General features: G+C 48.6%; 1 protein-coding gene across 1 annotated transcript; it reads left to right on the forward strand.

Moving 5' to 3' along the window:
- The first annotated feature begins 558 nt into the window (after positions 1-558).
- On the forward strand, positions 559-25,309 carry IRX6 (iroquois homeobox 6). The gene is given in 8 exon segments (XM_060253849.1): positions 559-596; positions 1,225-1,561; positions 1,564-1,740; positions 5,432-5,544; positions 7,323-7,630; positions 10,144-10,764; positions 20,875-20,992; positions 24,995-25,309. Coding segments are annotated over 7 exon segments (1,707 nt in total). The 3' UTR covers positions 20,988-20,992; positions 24,995-25,309.
- The last annotated feature ends 748 nt before the right edge of the window (positions 25,310-26,057 follow it).

The raw sequence follows: 26,057 nt of genomic DNA on the forward strand, positions 1-26,057 counted from the left end.
AGGGCTGCAATCTTGAAGAGTCCGTGGCTCGCCCCCCGGACTTACTCCGAGTAGACCCGCCTGCCTACCTGCCTAAGGTTCTTTCTTAGGCTCTGCAAACAAACCCCCTTCCCTTCCAGCGCAGATACAAGCGGTATAAGGCTGCATTCACACACGCACCCCAGCACGCCTACTCGGGAGTAAGCCCCCTTTTTTTGCAAGCCGCGGGACAGACTCCAGACGAAGCCTCTTCAGATTGGCAGGTGAACTCGCCTTCCCTTTCCCTGGATTCATTTCTCTTGCCTTCCGACGTCCCCTGCCGGTTTCTGGATCGATTTTTTTTTTCTCCCCTTCTGCACGTGTGTGTCTGTTAACGCGCATCCCTTCCCAATGCAAGAACAAACCCATCATTTATTGCCGCGAGACTACACGCGCACCTGAGATCAGGTGTGCCCCCTACCTTTCTCCCTCTAAAAAGGGGGGAGTTAATTGCCTGAAGCCTTATGCGTGTGTTCCTTGCTGCGGGGTCTATCCTGCCTGCATACCGCGTACTTCTTTGCGCGGTACTCAAACGACGATATGCCCCCTTCCAATTCAAGATGTTGGGAGAGGAAAGAGTAAGGGTGATCTTACGAGCCCTTTGCCAAGACGGTAAACCTTCCTTTCTCTCCCTTTGGCTCGGTGAGTAGGGTCACAAATGGCAAAATAAAGGGCACTTCTTGAAGATTCCTTCAGGTTCCTCCTGAATGCTGTTTGGACTGCGATCACACACCCTAAACAAAAATGCACTTTTCGTCCATTGGCAATGCACTTTCCGACCAGGGTTCCCTCTAAGCTGAGTTAGCGTGAGCCAGCTCACAGGGTTTTTAGCCTCCAGCTCACATCCTTTTTGTCTTAGCTCAGGAAGGATGGCCCCGGAGCACACTCATTGATGCAGGAGCTCACCATCTTTAGAGCGAGCAGCTCACACCTTGAATGCCAGGAGCTCACAAAGTAGCATTTTTTTTGCTCACAAGACTCTGCCGCTTAAACCGAGGGAACGACTATATTTTGACAGTAATATCCAGTTGGAAAGGGCATTGAAAGTGGATTGAGAATGCATTCTCTAGTGTGTGTGATCTCTCTGTCTCTCTCTCTCACTCTCTCTCTCTCTCTCACACACACACGGATTGTGGCTCTTCTTGGATCCGAATGGGATCTTCTTTCACTTCGGTTTCCCGGCAAGAAGTTTTGGCGATTTCTTAGGCTCGGAACGGAACCGGCGCGCTCCCGAAAGCCACTTTCCCCGGAGTCAAATCAGGTCCAAACTTGCCTGCTCGGACCGGCAGCGTCTTCAGGCTCTCGCCTTGAAGCTCCTTCACCACCCCGAGTACCCGATCCGGTACCCCGGAGACCGAACCTGGGACTCTCTGCGCGAACTCTGGGAGAACCCCCGTGCGCAATTCTCTCCGCTTCCTTCCTTCCCTTTTTCACCTTGCCCTTTTTTCCTTCCCCCGTGCAGTTTTTCGTCTCCGCCGCTTCCACCACGACTTGCTGCGACTCCGCGTCGCGGGCCGCCTCGGATGTTTCCTCGGCTCTTCCCAAACCGCCGCCCTGCGCTGCCCCTCTTACGAGAACCGCCTGCTGGCCGGATCCAGGACCGACCTCAATGCGGCTTTGGGCATGTACGGCTCCCCTTATGCCGCTGCGGCGGCCGCCAGCCAAGGCTACGCCAATTACCTGCCTTACAACGCCGACCCGTCCGCTCTCTACACCACCCTGGTGAGTGACTTGCCGGCCCGGCCCGATTTGGCCGGTGGGGGGGGGGGCGGGGGATAAAGGCGCTAGTCTTAGTGATCACCTATGCGGGGTGTCTAAATGTTGGAAGCCTCCTGGCGACCAGAGCTTGGAAGAAGCAAGAGAAACGACTGGGTTTAAAGCAGAGATGGCCGAACTGCGGCTCGGGAGCCCCGCTGCCCCGTGGACCGGCTTGGAGAAGGTATTTCTCTCTTTAAATCACTGCTTCAAGCCAAGTCAGCCAACAGCTTGGAGATTTCTTCTTCTTCTTCTTCTTCTTCTTCTTCTTCTTCTTCTTCTTCTTCTTCTTCTTCTTCTCTTCTTCTTCTTCTTCTTCTTCTTCTTCTTCTTCTTCTTCTTCTTCTTCTTCTTCTTCTTCTTCCTCTTCCTCTTCCTCTTCCTCTTCCTCCTCCTCTTCCCTCCTCCTCTCTCTCTCTCTCTCTCTTCTTCTTTCTTTCTTTTCTTTCTTTCTTTCTTTCTTTCTTTCTTTCTTTCTTTCTTTCTTTCTTTCTTTCTCTCTCTCTCTCTCTTTCTCCTCTCTCTTTCTCTCTCTCTCTTTCTCTCTCTCTCTCTTTCTCTCTTTCTTTCTCTCTCTCTTTCTCTCTCTCTTTCTCTCTTTCTCTGTTTCTCTCTCTGTTTCTCTTCCCCTTTTTTTTCTTTCCACCTCTCCCTCCTCCTTCCCGATCTCTTTCCTCCCCCCCCCCCTTACGGCTTTCAAACATCTGATGTGTACTCTATGTGGCTCTTATGTTAAGCAGCTTCTCCTCCTCCTCTTCTTCTTCTTCCTCTTCCGCTTTTTTCTTTCCACCTCTCCCTCCCTCCCTCTCTGTGAGAAAAAAAATGAGGAAATAACTCAAATATATAAAACAAACATAGACGTCTTCCTCGTGCCACTGTGGCCACGTAGGAAAAAGTCATTGAAAAAGTCTGATGGGAGGAAGGTTTTATGATGACAATTCTAATTCATGAATCATTTAACGGTAGATGCTGAGCTGATCTAAATGAACCCACCTTCCGTTGATGTCAGGGGTGTGTGGCATATGCAAATGAGTTATGCAAACGAGTTGTGCTAATGAGCTCCGGCACCTCTTTTTCTATAAAATGACCCCTGACCACAAGTATAAAAGGCATCTGCACAGGTGTTATTCTTTGCTTTATGAAATGGCTACTAATCGTCTCAAACCGGTTGCACGTGGACCAAGATCTAAGAACTATTTTTTCGTAAAAGCCCATTTCACATTAGGTCTGTGCTTGTTTCTTTGACTGTTACTTCCCTACAAATTGAGTGCAATACTTCCTTTATTTTCCAGGCTTTGGGGACTTTACTGGCTGTCTCATAGACAGAAATATAGCAAATAAAACTTCCCCCCCCCAGCCCAATTCCAGAGTTCAGAATGGAGCAAAGTATTTAATCCGGATTAATGACTCCATAGGGTTTTTTTTAAAGGTGCCAGCTGGCACATGTGATGTCACTGTCATTAGCGATTCCTGGGCCATGGCTCAGTGGTAGACTGCCTGCCTGGTGTGTGGAAGATCCCGAGTTCAATCCCCAACGTGCCCTGTTAACAGGGGCGGCCCGATTGCCCATGGTGCCCTAAGCAGACTCACTGCCTGGGGTCCCCCCCAAGGGCCTCTACACCCCCCCGCCGTTGCCTCTGTGCCCCCCCTGTGCCTCCCCCTCCCTGCCACACCTCCTCCTCCTCCCCTTCAGACCCTTCCCACCCTATGTCAATTTCAATGCTGGAATCGGCTCTAGCACCGCATTCTGGCTATCTAAAGCCACCCCCCCTCCCTGGCTGATCACTCAATCATGAGTAAAACCGCACCACAGGGTCGGGACGCGCTTACAGTCTGTCAGGATCAACGTCCTGAAAGGCTGACCCACTGCCGCTGACTCCTCTCCCATCCAGGAAGTGGGGAGGGGAGGAGTCAGCGGCAGCAGGGTCGGCCTTTCAGGATGCTGATCTTGACGGACTATAAGCGTGTCCCGGGCCCGCGCCATGGTTTTACCCACAATTGAGTGATCGGCTGGGGAGGGGGGGGGGCTTTAGATAGCCAGAACGTGGTGCTAGAGCCGGTTCTGGCATTGAAATTGACATGGGGTGAGGAAGGGTCCAAGGGAGGGAGGAGGAGGAGGCACGGCAGGGTGGGGAGGCGAAGGGATGGGAATGGAGGTGCGGGCAGCAGCAGTGGTGGGCGGGCAGCGGTAGCAGCCGGTGGGCAGGGGAGGCAGGCAAACTAGGTGCTTGCCTGGAGCACCGGGAGGGGAGTGGGGAGCCCAGTTTGGTGCCCCCACCCTCTCGGCACCCTAGGCAACCACCTAATTTGCCTAGTGGACGAGCCAACCCTGCCTGTTAAATGGAACAGGCAGGAGGGGATGCGAAAGACCTCTGAGAAAGACGTCTGAGACCCGGTGAGCCGCTGCCAGTCTGAGCAGACAACACTAACCCAGGGTCTGATTCAGTCTCTGGAAGCTTCATGCGTTCCCATGTCCTCTTCCCACTCTGATCAACCAAGAGGATGAGGGGGGTTGGAGGAAAGGATGAAGAGCCTGGAACCTTTCAGGTTAGAAAAAAGGAACAACTAAGGGGTGAGGGGGACATGACAGAGCTTGATAGAATCATGCACGGAAGAGAGAGAGAGAGTTGACAAAGAGACTTTTTTTTCTTTTTTGCCCTCCCAAAATACTAGAACTTGAGGGCATCCAATGAAGCTGATGGGCAGGAGGTTGAAGATGGAGAAAAGAGAATACTACCTCTAATGATTTTAATGTGGGATTTGCTGCTAGAGGATGTAGTAAGGGCCGCAGGAATGAATAGCATTTAAAAGGATTAGGTAAGATTCATGGAGGATGAGTCTATCATTGGCCACCAGCCGTGGTGATCGAGGGGAACCTCCACATTCAGAGGTAGTCAGCCTCCAGATCCCAGAGTTAGGAGACAATATCAGGGGAAGGCCTCGGCCTCTCTGTCCTGTTGCTGGTCCTCCAGAGGACAAGATGCTAGACTAGATGGACTGTTGGTGTGATCCCATAGGGCTCTCTGTCTGGGCCAAGTGATGCTCTGTATTCTTGGTGCTTGGGAGAGGCAACAGGGTGTCCTGGCCCCACTGATGGACCTCCGGATGGCACCTGGGGTTTTTGGCCACTGTGTGACACAGAGTGTTGGACTGGATGGGCTATTGGCCTGATCCAATGTGGCTTCTCTTATGTTCTTCTGTGACACAGAGTGTTGGACTGGATGGGCCATTGGCCTGATCCAACGTGGCTTCTCTTATGTTCTTCTGTGACACAGAGTGTTGGACTGGATGGGCCATTGGCCTGATCCAACGTGGCTTCTCTTATGTTCTTCTGTGACACAGAGTGTTGGACTGGATGGACCATTGGCCTGATCCAACAAGGCTTCTCTTACGTTCTTATGTGACACAGAGTGTTGGACTGGATGGGCTATTGGCCTGATCCAACGTGGCTTCTCTTATGTTCTTCTGTGACACAGAGTGTTGGACTGGAGGGGCCATTGGCCTGATCCAACAAGGCTTCTCTTATGTTCTTATGTGACACAGAGTGTTGGACTGGATGGGCTATTGGCCTGATCCAACGTGGCTTCTCTTATGTTCTCCCGAAGATTGGAAGGGGCCCTTCTGTGATTCCCTAACGTCGTTGCCGTTTGCTTTCCAGAACTCCCAGTACGAGATCAAAGAAGGCACCTCAACTTTACATCCGGGGATCCCTCAGCCTGCCACCGCTTATTACACCTATGAGCATTCCTTGGGACAGTACCAATATGACAGGTAATACATACCTTGAGTAGGTGAGCATGGCAGGTGGCTTCTTCGATCAGACACCCCTGCTTCTGTATCCCCTGCAGCCAGCTTCTGGTATTAGCTCACTGCACTTGCCCCAGATAATCCCTCAAGGGTATGTAGTATGCCTGCAATGGGGTGCGCCTTTGTATCAAAGTAAATCATTGAACTCGGTGGAACTAATTTTTGAGTAAGTGTGAAGGGGGGTGGGGTGGGGAAAGGGAATCTCACTATTCCATAGGACTGAGGGCATGGCAGGATTAGGGTTGCCATGTCTAACTCAGATAATATCTGAGGACTTTGAGGGTGGAGCCAGGAGACTTTCTGTAAAATAAATACATAAACACACAGCAGTGCAGTTCCCCTGAATACAGTCTTCATTTCCTCACCCAAGCAGCTGCAAATCATCTCTCTCTCTCTCTCTCTCTCTCTCTCTCTCTCTCTCTCTCTCTCTCTCTCTCTCACACACACACACACACACACAAATGAAACAGTTTGCAATCCCACACTCATGTGGTCTCACTGGGACAATTTACTCACGAGTTGCTGAACTTCCAATAACACAGGGAAACCAAAGGTTCAAGTCTCCCCTTTACTATGCAACCGACCTCTGAGAAGCTTGTATAACAAGCGGAGGGTCTGGGCTGCTTTCACAGCTACTGGGGGGAGCGGCCACGTTGCTCTGCCTGCTCACCCCGCCCCCATTCAGCCTTAAAGACACAGACACACCATCCAAAAAGGAAGCCTTTGCAAGCTTTCTCCTAGCGTTCTGAAGGGAAAAGGCACATGGTAGCTGTGGAGGTGACGCTTCCCCCCCGTTGGCCAGCTGACTGGGGACAGGAAGGAGCCTGGGAAAGCAGGAGAACCCCCGCTGGGGCCTGGAGACTGGCAAGCCTAGGCAGGATGCCTTAAGCTAGGGGTGTCAAACTCATTTGTTATGAGGGCCGGATCTGACCTAAATGAGACCTTCAATAGCAAAACTGGGCTCCTGTGTTAAAACCACATACACAGCTATACAAAACACAGGAAAAAGTACTCCTCGTGCAATTAACTACTTTATTTCACTAGTAGGCTTTATATCTTATGTGCAATTTAATACAAAACTATTTGAAATGCTCTATTCATACATCTCCAATTATATCTCCAAAAATACAAAGTAATCAGATAATACGTTTCCAACACTGGTAAAGTACCAGTAAATTTCACATCTCATTGCACAACTCCACTCTGTAGTAATGGGGAAACACTAATAATAATAATAATAATAATAATAATAATAATAATAATAATAATAATAATAATAATAATATGATCACCATCTTCAAGTACTTGAAGGGCTATCAAATAGAGGATGGTGTGGAATTGTTTTATGTGGCCCCAGAAGGTAGGACCAGAACCAATGGGTTGATGTTAAATCAAAAGAGTTTCCAGCTCAACATTAAGAACTTCTTGACCATTAGAGCGGTTTCTCAGTGGAACAGGCTTCCTCAGGAGGTGGCAGGCTCTCCTTCCTTGGAAGTTTTTAAACAGAAGCTAGATGGCCATCTGACAGCAATGAAGATCCTGTGAATTTAGGGGTAGGGATTTGTGAGTTTCCTGGAGATCCCTCCCGACTCGATGATGATGATGGTGGTGGTGGTGATGATATCTCAAAATTATTTTTAGTTAAAGGAAATACTTCATGTTATCAGTTGTAATCTAGGCAGCAAAAAGCATTGACCAGATGTGTCCATAAACTTGTCTGTTTTGATCTTCTTTTCTGCCAGGTATGGAACTGTGGATTTCAGCAGCTCGGCCAGACGCAAGAACGCTACGCGGGAGACCACCAGCACCCTCAAAACATGGCTGTACGAACATCGGAAGAACCCCTATCCTACCAAAGGCGAGAAGATCATGCTGGCCATCATCACCAAGATGACCCTCACCCAGGTCTCCACCTGGTTCGCCAATGCCAGGAGGAGACTCAAGAAAGAGAACAAGATGACCTGGTCTCCAAAAAATAAAGCGGGAGAAGAGAGGAGAGAGGATGACAGGAGGAACGGGGACGACTGTAGCAGTGAAAATGAAGACAAAGGTAGGAATGGATCTGTCTGTCTGTACTGCATCAAAGAATATGTCTGTGCCCAGGGCTTTTTGTTGTAACAGGAACTCCTTTGGATATTAGGCCACACATCCTGATGTAAGAAGAGCCCTGTAAGTTCTTGGAGGATTAGCTACATCAGGGGTGGCCAAACTACAGCTCGGGAGCCACGTGTGGCTCTTTCACACATATTGTGTGTCTCTTAAAGCCCCAATTGTTCTGTCAGCTGACTTGAAAAAGGTATTTCTCTCTTTAAATCACTTCTCCAAGTCAAGCCAGCCGGCAGCCCTGGAGAATGCATTTAAAGTTAAAGTTGCTTTCTCCCCCTCTTCCTTCCTTCCTTCCTTCCTTCCTTCCTTCCTTCCTTCCTTCCTTCCTTCCTTCCTTCCTTCCTTCCTTCCTTCCTTCCTTCCTTCCTTCCTTCCGTGTGTATATATGTACACACACACATATACTGGCCAATGTGTGACACAGAGTGTTGGACTGGATGGGCTGTTGGCCTGATCCAACATGGCTTCTCTTATGTTCCTTCCTTCCTTCCTTCCTTCCTTCCTTCCTTCCTTCCTTCCTTCCTTCCTTCCTTCCTTCCTTCCTTCCTTCCTTCCTTCCTTCCTTCCTTCCTTCCTTCCTTCCTTCCTTCCTCAATAGAGTAACTGTGTGACTGCTCTCAAACATCTGATGTTCATGTCTTTGTGGCTCTCAAACATCTGATGTTTATTCTCTGTGGCTCTTACACAAACAAGTTTGGCCACCTCTGGGCTACATCAAGGGCCTAATATGCAAAGGAGTTCCTGTCACAACAAAAAGCCCTATATGCTGTTTATTTGAGATCAGTTCTGAAAGAAACCTCTGGTTAATTTGTCCCAGACGCTGGGACTGATTTCCCGCTAGCCTTATGCCGTTCTCACGCTCCTCTTCTCCATGGGGCTTCTGTCGGATTTCACCCTGCCTGCCCCCGGGGCTGCAACTAGCTTCGCCTTTTTCATGCGGCAAACAGAAACAGGTTTTTAGAGGAGCTTGTTTGCTGCGCGGAAGAGGCAGAGCGAGTTGCAGCCTCGGGGCAGCTCGTGCGGAATCCCACAAAAGCCCCGCTGAGCAGAGGAGAGCGAGAGCGAGGTAAGGGTAATGGGAAATCGGTCTGGGTTTCATTCTAAAGATATCCTGAATCTGAGCGTGGAGGTTCTCTTCTTGACCGTTAAGAGCATGCCTTTTCCTCATCTGTAAAACAGGGGAAATAATAAAAAATGTATTGTTGGAGAGTATGGAAGATAGTTTGAGTACTTGGGGAGGACCTAAATGTGAATAATTAAGAATTGCTGCTTTTCTGCTGGATTGAAATCCACAGCAACTTAGAGACCAGTAAGATTTTTGAGAGTTTGATTAAAGTAGCTTTGACTCTTGAAAGCTCATACCCTTCAGATCTTGTTCTCTAAGGTGGACTTGAATGGAGCTGTTGTACTGTAGACTAACACAGTTATACTCTGAAACTAATTTCATGTTAGCATGCCACTGAAACCCAAAGCACATATCAGGAACTCCTTTGCATGAGGAACTCCTTTGCATATCAGGCCACACCCCCTGATGTAGCGAATCATAGAGTTGGAAGGTACCTCCAGGGTCATCTAGTCCACCCCCCTGCACAATGCAATCCTCCAAGAGCTTACAGGTCTCTTAGTTCAGGGCCTACTGTAAGCTCCAGGAGGATTGGCTACATCAGGCCTAATATGGAGCAGAGGTCCATCAGTGGCTATTATCCACAAGGTATAGATGGAACTCTCTGTCTGGGGCATTGATGCTCTTTATTTTTGGTGTTTGGGGGGCAGCAGTAGGAGGGCTTCTAGTGTCATGGTCCCACTGGTGGACCTCCTGATGGCATTTTTTTTTGGCCACTCTGTGACACAGAGTGTTGGACTAGATGGGCCATTGGCCTGATCCGGCATGGCTTCTCATATATTCTTCTGTGACACAGAATGTTGGACTGGATGGGCCATTGACTTGATCCAGCATGGCTTCTCTTATGTTCTTCTGTGACATAGAATGTTGGACTGGATGGGCCATTGGCCTGATCCAGCATGGCTTCTCTTATGTTCTTCTGTGACACAGAGTGTTGGACCGGATGGGCCATTGGCCTGATCCGGCATGGCTTCTCATATATTCTTCTGTGACACAGAATGTTGGACTGGATGGGCCATTGACTTGATCCAGCATGGCTTCTCTTATGTTCTTCTGTGACATAGAATGTTGGACTGGATGGGCCATTGGCCTGATCTGGCATGGCTTCTCTTATGTTCTTCTGTGACACAGAGTGTTGGACCGGATGGGCCATTGGCCTGATCCAGCATGGCTTCTCTTATGTTCTTATGTTCCTGGGCAGTCAGTATGAAGGAATGACCTCAGACCAAGGTCATGGAGACCACAAAGCTGCCTGTGGTCTACGTAAGTTCGATTGTCACTGAAGTGACTTCTCGCTTTCATCCTCCCTCCCCCTTCTGTTCTTGAACCTGCAGATCCCAAAAGCTGCAAAGAAGAGAAGGAGCTCAGGCTGAGCGACCTGGAGGACCTGGATGAGGAGGAACCAGAGACCAAGGCTGAAGCTGAGCTCAAGCACCCAGAACGGCCGGTCATCATCAGCAGCGCCTTGGCCGAGTGCGAGAAAAACAACGGCGGCTTGTCTCCGCCCAGCCACTTCCGTGTGTTTTCTTGCACCAAGAGCGAGTTGCCATCTTCGGGAGACTTCCTGAGCCCCAAAAGGGCTACCTTAGCCAGCAATCTCGGTGGCCATAGCCAATCCTACGACGCTCCAGAGAAGCCCAGGATTTGGTCGTTGGCCCATACGGCGGGCGCCAACGTGATTGTGGGACCCGCGGCCAACCCTTGTCAAAGGACAGAAAGCCCAGATTGTTTAGTGCTTAGGGGAAGGCTCCCCGGGGCTGGAGGACAATGCGGTGAGGAGAAGACACTGGGCGGCCTGGTCAGAACACAATCCCTTCATGACAAGGCCTTGGAGGAGTTGAGCCAGCCGACCAAAATCTTTAGGAATTCCGCTTTCAACTTACAGTCCATCTCTCTAAACTGTGCTTCCTACCCTGTGCTGGGGGAGACCTGCCAATACTCAGCCGGAGCTGAAGGTAGTTATTGTCTTGGCCTCTTTCCCTTCCTCCCCTACCCAGAAGTGATGCTTGGATGATAATCTCACTGGGCGTCAGCAAGCCTGATGGTGCCATGGCCTGGGAACACTTTCATTTACTGTTATATTATTTGATGGCATCAAGAAGAAGAAGAAATTAGATTTGTATCCTGCCCTTCACTCTGAATCTCAGAGTGGCTCACAATCTCCTTTCCCTTCCTCCCTCACAATAGACACCCTGTGGGGTGGGTGGGGCTGAGAGAGCTCTCCCAGAAGCTGCTCTTTCAAGGACGATTCCTACGAGAGCTAAGGCTGATCCAAGGCCATTCCAGCAGCTGCAAGTGGAGGAGTGGGGATTCAAACCCGGTTCTCCCAGAAGATAAGAGTCTGTGCACTTAACCATCACACCAAACTGGCTCTCAAAAGGAGACCCACCATTGCTTGCCGATCATTTGAAAGGCTTACAGGTGGTCTTTCTAGTCACACCCGGTTATGAGCAGGATCTTTTAAAATTGTCATATGTGACTGGAACCAAACGAGAAAAATAGCTGGGTACCCAGTGTGCATATACTGAAGATATTGGATTTATATCCCACCCTATACTCTGAATCTCAGAGTCGCAAAGTGGTCACAATCTCCTTTACCTTCCTCCCCCTCAATAGACACCCTGTGAGGTAGGTTGGGCTGAGAGAGTTCTCCCAGAAGCTGCCCTTTCAAGGACAGCTCTGTGAGAGCTATGGCTGACCCAAGGCCATTCCAGCAGGTGCAAGTGGAGGAGTGGGGAATCAAACCCGGTTCTCCCAGGTAAGAGTATGCACACTTAACCACTACACCAAACTGGCTCTTTCAGCCACCCTTTCAAGGCCAACCTCTGCCATAGCTATGGCTGACCCAAGGCCATCTCAGCAGGTGCAAGTGGAGGAGCGGGGAATCAAACCCGGTTTTCCCAGATAAAAGTCTGCACACTTAACCACTACACCAAACTGGCTCTCTAGTCATTTGGAAGTCACCCTTGTGAGAGGCAGAGAAAGCCCTGTTGAGCAGGTGCTATAGCTAAAGTTGCTCCAACTCCTGGGTCAGTATGGTGGGATGAGGATGGTGGTGGAAGCTGGCAGCCAAGAGCGTCATCGACGGTAGCGATAGCAAAATAGACTAGCCAAGGCTGCCTTCGCAGGAAAGATACAGGAGAAGGTCATAAGATTGTGCAGAAACTCCTAAAAGATCCCCACAACGAATTGAATAAGCTAAACCAGGGGTGGTCCGACTTGCTTTAACATAGAATAAGCATCAGACATTTCAGAGGCGCAAGACAGGAAGGAGGGAAGGAAGGAAAGAGATGGGGGAGGGGAGAGGGAGAGGCAGGAAAAAAGCAACTTTAACTTTAAAGAAGAAGAAGGCAACGCATTCTCCAAGCTGCTGGCTGACTTAGCTTGGAGAAGTGATTTGAAAATAGAAATTTGAAAATAGAAATGCCTTCTCCAAGCCAGCTGACAAGTTGCTGGGGGCTTCAAGAGCCACACAATTATGTTTGAAAGAGCCACATGTGGCTCCCAAGCTGCAGTTCTTAGCTAAATAATAATAATAATAATAATAATAGAAGAGCTCCTGGAAGTTGCAGCTGTCTTATGGGAAGTTGGTAATCCCTAATGGGATTTTTCAAGGCAAGAGATGAGCAGAGCTCTTTTGACCAGCCCTGGATCTAGGGAGGGGCAAAGGGGGCACTTGCCCCAGGCGCTACCGGAGGGGGGAGGTGCCAAATTGGGTATGGAGTCCATTCTATTCTGTAGTCCCATAAGACAGAATGGGCCCATAAGGGGGGCATCATTTTTTAATTTTGCCCCCCCCCCCTCCAAAATCATGTAGATCTGGTCCTGCATTTGCCTTTTACCTACCTCTGCCTAGCAACCCTGCTGCTCCTTGGGGGCTTCCCATACAAGTGCTGACTTTGGCCAACACTACTATAGATGTGGCGGCGGCTACAAGCATAGCCAGCTTCAAAAGGGGATTGGATAAAAATATGGAGCAGAGGTCCATCAGTGGCTATTAGCCACAGCATATTGTTGGAACTGTCTGGGGCAGTGATGCTCTATATTCTTGGTGCTTGGGCAGGGGGGGGGGGGCAAGTGGAAGGGCTTCTAGCCCCACTTGTGAACCTCTTGATGGCACTTGGGGTTTTTTTGGCCACTGTGTGACACAGAGTGTTGGACTGGATGGGCCATTGGCCTGATCCAACATGGCTTCTCTTATGTTCTTCTGTGACACAGAGTGTTGGACTGGATGGGCCATTGGCCTGATCCAACATGGCTTCTCTTATGTTCTTAAACTGTGGCTCGGGAGCCACATGTGGCTCTTTCACAAACATTGTGTGGCCCTCGAAGCCCCCATTCCTTGTTGACTGGCTTGGAGAAGGCATTTGTCTTTTTAAATCACTTTGCCAAGCCAAGCCAACAGTCGACTTGGAGAATGCACTTAATGTTAAAGTTGCTTTCTTTCCACCTCTCCCCATCTATTTGCAGCTCTCAAACAGCTGATGTTCATTCAGGGCCAGCCCTAGACTATCTGGCACCATAGGCAAGACTAACTTCTGGTGCCCCCCCCCCCCCCACTGATAATGCCACAGAGTGACATGGGGATGCCCAATTTGGTGCCCCCAGAAGGCCGGTGCCCTAGACAATCACCTAGCTTGCTTAGCGGCAGGGCCAGCTGCACATTCATGTCTTCCGGCTCTCGAACATCTGATGTTTATTCAATGTGGCTCTTACGTTAAGCAAGTTTGGCCACCTCTGCTATAGCTAATGCAGTTAGAAAACTACAGATCGTGTACCTAGTGAGGACATTTGCTCATCGTTTTATTTACTAAGGGCGTGACGCAGCCAAAGTTAAATGTTTTTAAGCCATTGGATTCAGGTCGACCCTTTGACTAGGCAAAGTAGGTGGTTACCTAGGGTGCCAGCTTTCTTGGGGTGCCAAATTAGGTGCCCCCATTTGACTCGGTGACATCGGTGCAGGGGGGGGACCCCAGAAGTTAGTCTTCCCTAGGGTGCCAGACAGTCTAAGGCCAGCCTGGATTGGACTCAATGGGAAAGCATTATGCACACGGTTCTCTCTCAACGGGGAAGCATTAGGCAAACACTGGGAGCCAGTATCTTGTAGTGGTTAAGAGTGCTGGACTCTGTTGGAGCACTGGGTTTGTTTCCCCACTCCTCCACATGAAGCCAGTTGGATGACCTTGAGTCAGTTGCAGAGTTCTCTCAGCTCCTCCTACCTCACAGGGTGTTTGTTGTGGACAGGGGTGGAATTCTAGCAGGAGCGCCTTTGCATATTAGGCCACACACTCCTGATGTAGCCAATCCTCTGAGAGCTTACAAAAAAGAGCCTTGTAAGCTCTTGGAGGATTGGCTACATCAGGGGTGTGGGTGTGTGTGTGGCCTAATACGGAAAGGAACTCCTGCTAGAATTCCACCCCCGGTTGTGGGGAAAGGATGGGAAGGCAATGGGAAGCCATTTTGAGACTCTTTTGGGTAGTGAAAGGTGGGGTATAAAAGTCAACTCCTCCTCCTCCTTCGTCACCTTCTTCTTTTTCTCTTGCTAAAACGGATGGGACTGAATGGTGCATCACTTTGGCTGGACCATGCCGCCCGTATGTATCCATCTTCTTGACGAAGAAACTAGCTCACTAGGTTTGCAAAGCATATTTAAAAAAAACTGACAGCTAACATGGCACAGGGAGAGACAGGTGACCCAAGTCTCATCAGAAATCAGAGGGTAAGCACGGCTGGTACTTGGAAGGAAGTCCACCAAGCAAGGCTCTAAGGAGAAGGGCAAGCACTTCTGCTTCTCACTTGCCTTGAAAGCCCCTTGCTCTGGTCACCACAAGTCAGCTGCAACCCGAGGGCGCTTTACATCTACACAAAATTGCAAAGCACAAGCAGAGAACCTGTTTGGTGTGGCGGTGAGGCGCACAAATTGTTATCTGGAAGGACCAGGTTTGATTCCCCACTCCTCTACATGCACCCGCTGATGTGACTTTGAGTCAGTCACAAGCTCTCCCAGAGCGGTTCCTCTCAAGAGCAGTTTCTGTCAGAGCTCTCTCAGCTCCACCCACCTCACAGGGTGTTTGTTGCAGGGAGGGGGAAGGGAAAGGAGATTGCGAGCCATTCTGGGTCTCCTTTAGGTAGTGTCAGATTAAACCCTGTGGAGGCACCTAGGCAGTTGAAATCTTGGGGGTCCCCTCGCAAATTATCTCCTAATATATCCTGCTAGCACCTTCTCAAAAGCCCCTTTGACAAAGCTGTGGGGGAAAGGCAGACAGAGGTAAACCAGTCCAGGGCCCCTTCAGGTAGTGAAGGCAGACAGAGGTAAACCAGTCCAGGGCCCCTAATTGTTAACCCAGCCCTGCCTTCAGGTAGTGAAGGGTGGGGTATAAATCCAATCTCTCCTTCTTCTAAAAGGAGAGACTGCACTGGTCAAGGAAATAGTTGAATTTACCAACTGCTTATTTAATAAGAGCCCTTGGTGTGCCTTATGGTTAACAGAGAGAAGGCCTGGAAGTTTTCTTAGTACAGAAGTTCTAATAGATGTCCACAAGAGCCAACCAACCAGCTAATTTTCCAAGTAGCCACTAGCACTGATTGGGCACTGACTTTGCTGCATTTCTGAAAATCTCACCTAAGAGCTAAGGACAATTTACACTATTCTCCTCAGCAGGCCTTTTTTTTGTAGCAGGAACTCCTTTTCCATATTAGGCCACACACCCCTGATGTAGCCAATCCTCCAAGAGCTTACAGTTGGGCCTGTACGAAGAGCCCTGTAAGCTCTTGGAGGATTGGCTACATTGGAGGTGTGGCCTAATATGCAAAGGAGTTCCTGCTAAAAAAAAACAGCCTCAGCACCATTTTATCCTGAGCCCAGTGAATGAGGTTTGACCAAATGTAGGAATGAATGATCCCTGAGGGAAGATTTGACCATGGGTCTTCCCAGTGCCAGTCCGGCACCTAAGCAATACTAGCTTTCAAAGCACTTGTGCCAAGTAACAGAGATCCAGGAGGGGTGGCGGTGGGGGGGTTGTAGCCAGAAATCCTTTGCATATTAGGTCACACCTCACTGATGTAGCCAATCCTTCAGGAGCTTACAATCGGTCCTGTACTAAGAGTCCTGTAAGCTCTAGGAGGACTGGCTACATCAGCGAGGTGTGACCTAATAGGCAAAGGAGTTCCTGCTACAAAAAAAGCCCTACAGAGATCTATTAACCCCCCCCCCCCAAAAAAGTGACAGCCAGAGGCTGTGGTTCAGTGGGAGAGCAGATGCCCAATGTGCAGAAGGTCCCACTGGTTCCGTCCTGACCCTTTCCATGAGGATGTGGCAGGTGTTAGTGAAAGACTTTTTCTGTTCCAGAACAGAATGATCATGATGGTCTTCCACAGCTCTGTGTCCCTTCCTTCACCCGAAGGGTGATTAACACGTGGCATTCACTGCCACCAGAGTGGCAAGCATAGCTACAAGCACAGACAGTTTCAAGAGAGGATTAGATCAATATACGGAGCAGAGGTCCATAAGGGGCTATTAGCCACAAGGTATAAATGAAACTTTCTATCTGGGCCGGGGCATGTGATGCTCATGCTCTTTATTCTTGGTGCTTGGGGGGCAGAGGTGGGAGGGCTTCTAGTGTCCTGGCCCCACTGATGGACCTCCTGTTGGCACCTTGTTGTTGCTTTTTGTCACTGTGTGACTCAGAGTGTTGGACTGGATGGGCCACTGGCCTGATCCAACATGTGTTGTCTTATGTTCTTATGTTCCTGGGCAGCCAGTAAGAAGGAATGGCTTCAGACCGAGACCATAGAGGCATGTCTGATGACCCCTCGTGGGGTTTTCAAAGCAAGGGACAAACAGAAATGTCTTGCCATTGCCTTCCACTGCATAATAACCCAGGTGTTCTCCCTTCAAGGACCCAGAGACCAGAAGGCACCATCCATAAGGCCTGCTGGATAGACCTTCTCTGACATGTGGGCTTTGATCTGCCATCCCTTCTTGTAGGAGCTTGTGTTATTCATGGCAAACCCCTTTGTATTAATGCCATATATTGGCGCACTCAGCTATACAATTGAACTGAAGCAGGACTAGAAAGACAAGATCTGAACTAGCGCAGAAAAGATGACCCCTCTGCCAAATTGAGTTGGTAGGACTTCCAAAAGGCATCAGCTTCTTTTCCCTCTATCGTCTTTCCTAATGTTTATAGTTGGAGATTCCTGTACATGCAGTTATTAGGTCAGTGTGCAATGGAATAAGGAAGTAGTAGATAATAATTCACCAGGAATGGATCACCACCACCATCATCATCAATCATCATCATCATCTTGCATCCTGTGTTGCTTAGGTGATGTTCTCCATTAGCAGTCTGCTCTTCTCCAAAGGTTGCCAGCTCTGGTTTAGGAAGTTCCTGGAGATTTGTTTGGTTGAGCATATGGAGGGGAGGAACTTCAGTAGGGCATAGTAGAGACCAGGGCTCTTTTTGCAGCAGGAACTCCTTTGCATATTAGGCCACACACCCCTGGTGTAGCCAATCCTCCAAGAGCTTACAGCAGGGGTGTCAAACATGCAGCCTGGGGGCTGAATCAGGCCCCCGGAGGGCTCCTATCAGGCCCCCGAGCAACTGGCCGTCATCTGCTTCCTTCTCCCCCTCTCTTTCTTCCTTCTGCATCACAGCTTGCTTTGCAAGGCTTGCTCAACTGCACAGGAACTACAGAGCAAAATCTTGATTTTCACCATTGGTTGAGGCTCCTCCCCCTCCTGGTTCCCGGGGGAGGGAAGGAAAGAGCCGGAGCTTCCTTTGCCCAGTTTCCTGGATCCCATGGGAGAAATACAAAGAAAGCACCTTTAAGACCAACAAGTGCTAATGTTTTAAACATGTTTTAAGTTTTTTTTTTTTAAAAAAACTTTAGTCATGTTTGTCTGTGTCCTTTAAAAAGTTTATACCTCCACTACCTAATCTTAAATAGGTATACACATGCCCCGGCCCCACACAGCCTGGCCCAGCCCAACAAGGTCTCATTTATATCAGATCCAGCCCTCATACCAAATGAGTTTGACTCCCCTGGCATACAGGGCTCTTAGTACAGACCCTACTGAAAGCTCCAGGAGGATTGGCTACATCAGGGGGGTGGGGCCTAATATGCAAAGGAGGTCCTGCTAGAATTCCTTACAGGGCTCTTCATCCAGGGCCTACTGTAAGCTCCAGGAGGATTGGCTACATCAGGGGGGTGGGGCCTAATATGCAAAGGAGGTCCTGCTAGAATTCCTTACAGGGCTCTTCATCCAGGGCCTACTGTAAGCTCCAGGAGGATTGGCTACATCAGGGGGGTGGGGCCTAATATGCAAAGGAGGTCCTGCTAGAATTCCTTACAGGGCTCTTCGTACAGACCCTACTGAAAGCTCCAGGAGGATTGGCTACATCAGGGGGTGTGGCCTAATACGCAAAGGAGTTCCTATTATGGAAAAAAGCCCTGATAGAGACTAATTTCCAATGCAACCGTTTTCTCCAGGGGAACTGATCTTTGTCATGAAGGGCAGGGGTAGTTCCAGCTGATCTCCAGACAGAATCAGGCCTCATTTTGGGCAGGAGCTCACAGGATCAGAGCTCCAGAACCTCAAAATTTTATTGTGTTCTTTCTTTCTTACCCCCCCCCCAAAAAAAAAAATACTTGCTTCCGGGCTCCTTTGTTCAAATCTCCTGTGAACATTTTGCTGAGCTCTAAGATCTGACAAACTTTCTAATATCTCCCCCCACAAAAAAATGGGGGAAATAACCGAAACATATCAAACAGACAGATGGAAATCTTCATCCTGCCACTGTGGCCACATAAGAGAAAGTACTTTACAAAGTATGATGGGAGTAAGGTTTGATTATGACCATTCTAATTCAAGAATCATTTGAAGGTAGATGCTGAGCTGACATAATGTAGTACACCTTCCGGTGATGTCAGAGGTGTGTGGCATACGCAAATGAGATGTGCTAATAAGTTCCAGTACCTTTTTTTTCTATGAAATGACTCCAGCCTGGAGGCAACCCTAATTTCCCCAAACCCTTTGATCTGGCCACATCTGTAGAGAGGACTCAGCGTTTGAGAGAAAATGGAATAGACGCAATACAGCAATTGTTCTGTTCTGCGCAGAGCGGGCATTTCTTCCAATCCCTTTCAGTGTTGTGTGATACACCTCATTGTTCACTGTGTACTTAATATCTATGTATATAATTATTTGCGTTTTATTTTTTCAAACGATTCTTGAAAATGATGGGAGATTGAAGGGGCTGAGGGAGGGAGACTGATGCTTTTCAAGGTGTCCTGCTGCTGAGTTACTGAAAAGCTATGTGACCTGGGAGAATATAGCTCCTGAATGGACACCTATGGCCACACGGGGCTTTTTTTTTGTAGCAAAAGCCCAGCAGGAACTCATTTGCCTATTAGGCCACACCCCCTGACAGCACCATTGTTTCTCACAGGGCTTTTTTGTAGAAAAGGCCCAGCAGGAACTCATTTGCCTATTAGGCCACACCCCCTGACATCACCATTATTTCACACAGGGCTTTTTTTTTTGTAGAAACAGCCCAGCATGAATTTATTTGCATATTAGGCCATACCCCCTGACACCAAGCCAGCCGGAACTGCATTCCTGTGCGTTCCTGTTAAAAAAAAAATGATGATGATGATGATATTGGATTTATATCCCACCCTTTTCTCTGAATCTCAGAGTCTCAGAGTGGCTCGCAATCTCTTTTATCTTCCTCCCAACAACAAACACCCAGTGAGGTGGGTGGGGCTGAGAGAGCTCTCCCAGAAGCTGCCCTTCCAAGGACAACTACTATGAGAGCTATGGCTAACACAAGGGCATTCCAGCAGCTGCAAGTGGAGGAGTGGGGAATCAAACCCGGTTCTCCCAGATAAGAGTCCGCACACTTCACCACTACACCAAACTGGCCTATGGACACACACGGAAACTGCCTTATACTGAGTCAGATTATCAGTCCATCATAGGTTTGCTAATTCCCCGCGGCCTCCTTGGCCCATCAAAGTCAGTATTGTCTATTCAGCAGCCGCTATGGCAGCAGCTCTCCAGGGTCTGAGACAGAAGTCTTTCCCATCACCTACTGCCTAGCCCTTTGAACTGGAGATGCTGGGGATTGAACCTGGGACCTTCTGCATGCCAAGAAGAGGCTCTGCTTCTGAGCTATGGACCCCCTCCTTATCACATTATTCGTTGCATCACATTACTTTCTGGATTGAAATGCATAGAATGCAGCTCCCTCCTTTGAAGGTTTGTTTCGGGGTTTGTTAGAGATAGACTACCTCACCCGCAGAGAAACACCTTTTGTTTGGTTCCTGCATGAGTGTATACGCGTATACATGAAGTACATGTGTGCACACGGCCATGAAGCTGCCATACACTCCCTCCTGTTCACAAGTTACTGCAAATGCATGTGTAAATCCATATATTACACCCCCCTCTTTATACATGTGTTAAGTGATTCTAATGTTGCATTCCATGCCTGTACAGCTAAAACATGTGATTCAAACCTCTTGATCCAGGAAGGTCCCTGGTTTCTAAAGTGTAAAGCTGTAAAGTGAACATGTGTTGGTTCTTTCTTGCAAACGGAGGTACACAAATACATGGTAACATGAGAAGTTATAGTAACATGAAAACTACTGGTCTCTCAAGGTCAGTATTGTCTACTTCGACAGGTAGCGATTCTCCAGGGTTTTTCACAGCACCTACTACTAACGAGAGAAGCCAAAGACTGAACGCAGGGCTTTCTGTGTGCAAAACCAATGCTCTGCCGCTGAGCCACAGTCCCTTCATAAGGAATCTTAACCTCTGACTGTTGTTGAAAAGGAGGCAAGCTCCGCATAGGAGCGCAGCCTCATGCAGAGATGCGGTGGGCAGCCTCCGTTGCATTTAAGGCTTCTGGAAAGCTTTGATGGTGCAACGTATTTAGGTGTTTTGGTGTCGGAAAGATGGCCATCGAGTGGGCTTTTTTGTTCAGGAGCTAGGAGGGATTGAAAGCCGAAGGCGCTGCTTGTGATCCAGTAAGGCATTGTGTTTTCCTTTGTTAAAACAGGGTTTGGGAGAACGGTGAGAGCCGCTCACAGTTCTCTAGATCTGAGCGAAGTTTGTCTCAGTCAGCATAAGGACAAACTCCGAACAGCTTTCAGGCCAGTGCTGAAGAGGTGAGGCAGGTAAGTATCGGAAGCCTTTGTACTGTAACACCTGAACACACAGGATGGTTTCCCTTTGAGATTCCTCCAAAGGCACCACCTATTTCTAGTTCTCCAGTATGTCCCTGCCTGGGAATTAAGGTCATGGCAAGAGGCCCTCCTCACTGTCCCACCAGTTAAAGAGGCTCAGCTGGTGGTCACATAAAAGACAGGCTTTTTGGTGGTAGCCCCACAATTGTGGAAAACCTCCCCAGAGAGGGGCCCCTGGTCCTTTCCCTTTCCATCTTTGGAGACTGATGAAGCCAGTTTTATTTAGGTTTGCATTTGACTGATTTTGTTTTTATTTGTTGGCACTCCTAATCTGGGCTTTTTTTGTAGCAGGAACTCCTTTGCATATTTGCAAAGTGGTGCCTAATATGCAGTGGTGCATATTAGGCCACGTACCACTGATGTAGCCAATCCTCCTGGAGCCTACAGGGTTCTTCTTACAGGTCTTACTGTAAGCTCCAGGAGAACTGGCTACATCAGGGGTGCGTGGCCTAATATGCAAAGGAGTTCCTTCTACAAAAAAAAAAGCTCTGCTTCTAATTGAGATTTTAAATCTTGATCTCAATTTTTTAAAAATAATTGTTGCTTTATTTACACAATTTGCATTATATATTTAAATAAAATCAAGAAATGTCTATGCATGACTTTGCTAAGGAAGGATATGCATCTATTCTCAATATACCCTAGGCTTGCCAATCCCCAGGTCCCAGTGGGGGTTCTTCTGCTTTCCAGTCTCCTTCCCGCTCCCAGTCAGCTGGCCGGTGGGGGGAAGCCCCGCTCCCAAAGCCACCATGTGATTTTTTTCCCCCCTCCGGAGGCTCCAGTCTCTGATTGGAAAGGCTTCCTCTTGGGATGGGGTGTCCGTGTTACTTGGAAGAAGTTGGCTGCAACTTGTGAGTAGAGAGGCCAAGCCCTCACTTCAGAGTCGCCGGGGGGGGGGCGGGGGGGGAAGGGGAGGGAAGGAACATCTGCTGAGCACTTCATTATTCCCTATGTGATCGATTCTCATAGGGTATAATGGGGAATTGATCTAGAGGTTTCGAGGGCTCTGGGGGAGCTGTGTTTTGAGGTAGAGGCACCAGATTTTCAGTATATTATCTAGTGCCTCTCCCCAAAGTACCCCCCAAGTTTCAAAATGATTGGACCGGGGGGTCCAATTCTATGAGCCCCAAAAGAAGGTGCCCCTATCCTTCATTATTTCCTACGGAATGAAGACATTTAAAAAGGTGTGCTGTCCCTTTAAATGTGATGGCCAGAACTCCCTTGGAGTTCAATTATGCTTGTCACACCCTTGTTCCTGGCTTCACCCCCAATGTCTCCTGGCTCCACCCCCAAAGTCCCCAGATATTTCTTGAATTGGATTTGGCAACCCTAATATGCCCCAAGGGTCTAACCTCAGGCCTACTCAAATCTGCAGCAAGAAAAAACAGGTTTGACAATCTCCAGGTGGGCCTTGTATACCTAGCCTCTATAAAGTGCTTTACATAGGCTAGGTGTGCATGGAGGCTTTGCTTCGTTCTCTGTACCATGCTCTGTGATTCTCATTGGGTTGCCTAGAGCAAGGGTTCCCAACCCCCGGGCTGCAGACCGGTACAGGCCCATGGCCTGTTTGCAATCAGGCCATGAAGCCTGACTGCCCGGGCCCCCACCCTCCCTCCTCCATTTTTACAATTTTAAGACCGGGGAACGGGCGGTGAAGCGCTGCCTTCCCTGGCTCTTTAAAGGCCAACCTCTGACACCCCTCCCCCCGGCCGATCGGCTGGGAAAACTGCTGCAGCGGCGGTGGGCGACCCGCTGAAGAAGGCACTCCACTAATCCCTATGGAGACCAGTTCCCATAGGGTATAATGGATAATTAATCTGCAATTATCTGGGGTTCGGGGAATGTTTTTGGAGGTAGAGGGACCAAATTTGCAGCATCGTATCCAATGCCTCTCCCCAAAATACCGACCAAGTTTCAAAAAGATTGGACCTGGGGGTGCAATTCTAAGAGCCCCCAAAGCAGGTGCCCCTATCCTTCATTGTTTCCAGTGGAGGGAAGGCATTTAAAAGGTGTGCAGTCACTTTCAATGTGATGGCCAGAACTCCCTTTGGAGTTCAATTGTCAGAACCTTGCTCCTGGCTCTACCCCCAATGTCTCCTGGCTCCGCCCCAATGTCTCCTGGCTCCACCCCCAAAGTCTCCTGGCTCCACCCCCAAAGCCCCCAGATGTTTCTTGCATTGGACTTGGCAACCCTGCCTGTCTCCAAGATGCTGTGTTTTCTGTCTGTGCTTCCGCATTGAATGCACTACAATCCAAAAGCAGAGCAAGACCCATTCGATGCATCAGGAGCACCCTGCATTTCTCTAGTCTGCGATGTTTAGTTAACTTAGAGGGATCAATTACAATGCTGGGATCAATGAAAACAGTGCCCCAATTAAGCAGGCAATAGATTTTTTTTATTTTTACAAAAAAATCTTAATTAGTTTTAATGTTACAAATCTATGCATGTCAGGGGCCTTGTTTGAGGACGGGTTCTATCTTTTTTTCCATACAAACAGAGTTGCAATTGTGCAGCCTACAGTATTCCCCCCCCCCACTTTCCCCCTTGATCCTTGTTCCTTCTTTCAACCCCTTTCTCTGTTGCATGTCACTTTGACATGCACACCCCATCTCTCCCCCTCCCTCCAATGTAAAAAGGTAAAGGTAGTCCCCCTGTGCAAGCACCAGTCGTTTCCGACTCTGGGGTGACGTTGCTTTCACAACGTTTTCACGGCAGACTTTTTACGGGACAGTTTGCCATGGCCTTCCCCAGTCATCTATGCTTTCCCCCCAGCAAGCTGGGGACTCATTTTACCCACCTCGGAAGGATGGAAGGCTGAGTCAACCTGAGCCGGCTACCCGAAACCAGCTTCCGCCAGGATTGAACTTAGGTCGTGAGCAGAGAGTTCAGACTGCAGTACTGCAGCTTTACCACTCTGCGCCACGGGGCTCTTCCCTCCAATGTACCCCCTGCAATAAACATTTAGATTGTCATTTCCTTAGGACAAGGGCCGCTATTCTTGTTTTTTGTTTTTTTTAATCTTGATGTTGCTGTAATTAATGACAACAACCAGGGGTGGGATTCTAGCAGAAATTCCTTTGCATATTAGGTCACACACCCCTGATATAGCCAATCCTCCAAGAACTTACAAGGGTCTTTTTTGTAAGCTCTTGGAGGATTGGCTACATCAGGGGGTGTGTGGCCTAATATGCAAAGGAGCTCCCGCTAGAATTCCACCCCTGACAGCAACAATACATTGGGTTGGATCTAGCATTAAATGTCCACTTGCACTGCAACTCCAGCACACTGGGAAATACAAGAGCTGGTGCCAGATGGGTGGTTTAAGCTGCCCCAGGGACTGCAGGCGAGTGGACAAAAAAAAAATGCGTCCAAATGTGCACATCTGCCTCTTGTCCCAACCCTGCCCTCAACTCGTCCCTACTTGAAATGGAGTCAGCCCAAAAAGGTACCATGTCAAAAGGGTGATTATCACATGGAATTCTCTGCCACAGGAGGTGGTGGTGGCTACAAGCATTGCCAGTTTCAAGAGGGGATTGGATAAACATATGGAGCAGAGGTCCATCAGTGGCTATTAGCCACAGCATATAGTTGGAACTCTCTGTCTGGGGCAAGTGATGCTCTGTATTTTTAGTGCTGGGGGGGGCAACAGGTGTCCTGGCCCCACTGATAGACCTTGCTTCTGGTGTCCTGGCCCCACTGATAGACCTCTGGATGGCACCTGGGTTTTTTGGCCACTATGTGACACAGAGTGTTGGACTGGATGGACCATTGGCCTGATCCAACATGGCTTCTTTTATGTTCTTATGACAGGGTCTTGTTTCGAGCAACTGTGGCTCCCATGGACTAAATGGGTCACAGAAACAGAGCCACAGAGCCTTTTGCATACACCTTTCACTGTATGCAAGTGAGATTTTGATCTCTCTCTTTCTTAGGCTAATCGAGCGCTGGAGAAACTTCTCAAGAAGGTCCAGAGCCACAAGGCTTTCCCAGGAAGTTGTCCATCACTCCCAATGCAAATTCTCTCTCTCTGTCTTCACACCTTTCATGGCATGAACTGCAGCTACATCTTCTTTCTCATGGCAGTGGTGGAGAAGGGATCCTCTCACGTATGCACGGCTCTCAAGGGTCACCACCCAAAGTCCAGTCAGAAAGGAACTGTAGGGATTTGTTTCTGCTACATTATATGAACATATCCTGTGCACTGAGCCACCAGGTTATGCCGGGCTGAAGCATCCATCTCCAGCTGTTCTCAAAGAGCCTTGGCTTCCATCTTAGACCTGTTGTCTCCTCTTTAAAAAAAAAATGCAAGTTATCAATGTGATTCCTAAACATATGGGTCTTTCTCTCTCTCTCTTAAAAATCTGCATGGGATATTGGGCTTTCTCCCTTTCGATCATCCTTGATTTCTTTTTTTCTTATCCTTTTGTCTCTTTAATGTTTTTTTTTTTAAAAAAAATAAGATGTGCTTGTCAGCCATGTTGTCTTGTACTCTGAAGGGGTTCTTTAATAGTGCAAAATGCGGGTTTGTTTATTTTATGTCCTTGTACAAAGATATCACGGAAAGTATTTTTCAAAATCTCTAATTAAAAAAAAATCAGCCAAATGAATGCTGACAAACAAAACTGTGAACTTGAGTAGAAGAGCGTGCAAATGAATTTTGTTATACCTGGATATCAGTTACACAGGGTTTTTTTGGGGGGGGGGGGAGATAGGGCCTTACAATGGGCTATTTTACATTTTGTTCTAAGTATATCATTGCCTTACACTGCACTGGGTGATTGGTCCAATATTGCCAGTCCTAATTGGTTTTCCCAGTTAGGTCTTTTTTGTTAGAGCAGGGTATCTTCTGCATACAGGCATTCTGCAATGGCTGAGGGGTGACATGATAGAGGCTTACAAGATTCTGCATGGGATAGAGAAACTAGAGGAAGAAGTACTTTTCTCCCTTTCTCACAATACAAGAACTTGCGGGCACTCAATGAAATTGCTGAGCAG

The sequence above is a fragment of the Heteronotia binoei genome, chromosome 14 (genome assembly GCF_032191835.1).
Source record: "Heteronotia binoei isolate CCM8104 ecotype False Entrance Well chromosome 14, APGP_CSIRO_Hbin_v1, whole genome shotgun sequence".
In the NCBI taxonomy this organism is placed as follows: domain Eukaryota; kingdom Metazoa; phylum Chordata; class Lepidosauria; order Squamata; family Gekkonidae; genus Heteronotia; species Heteronotia binoei.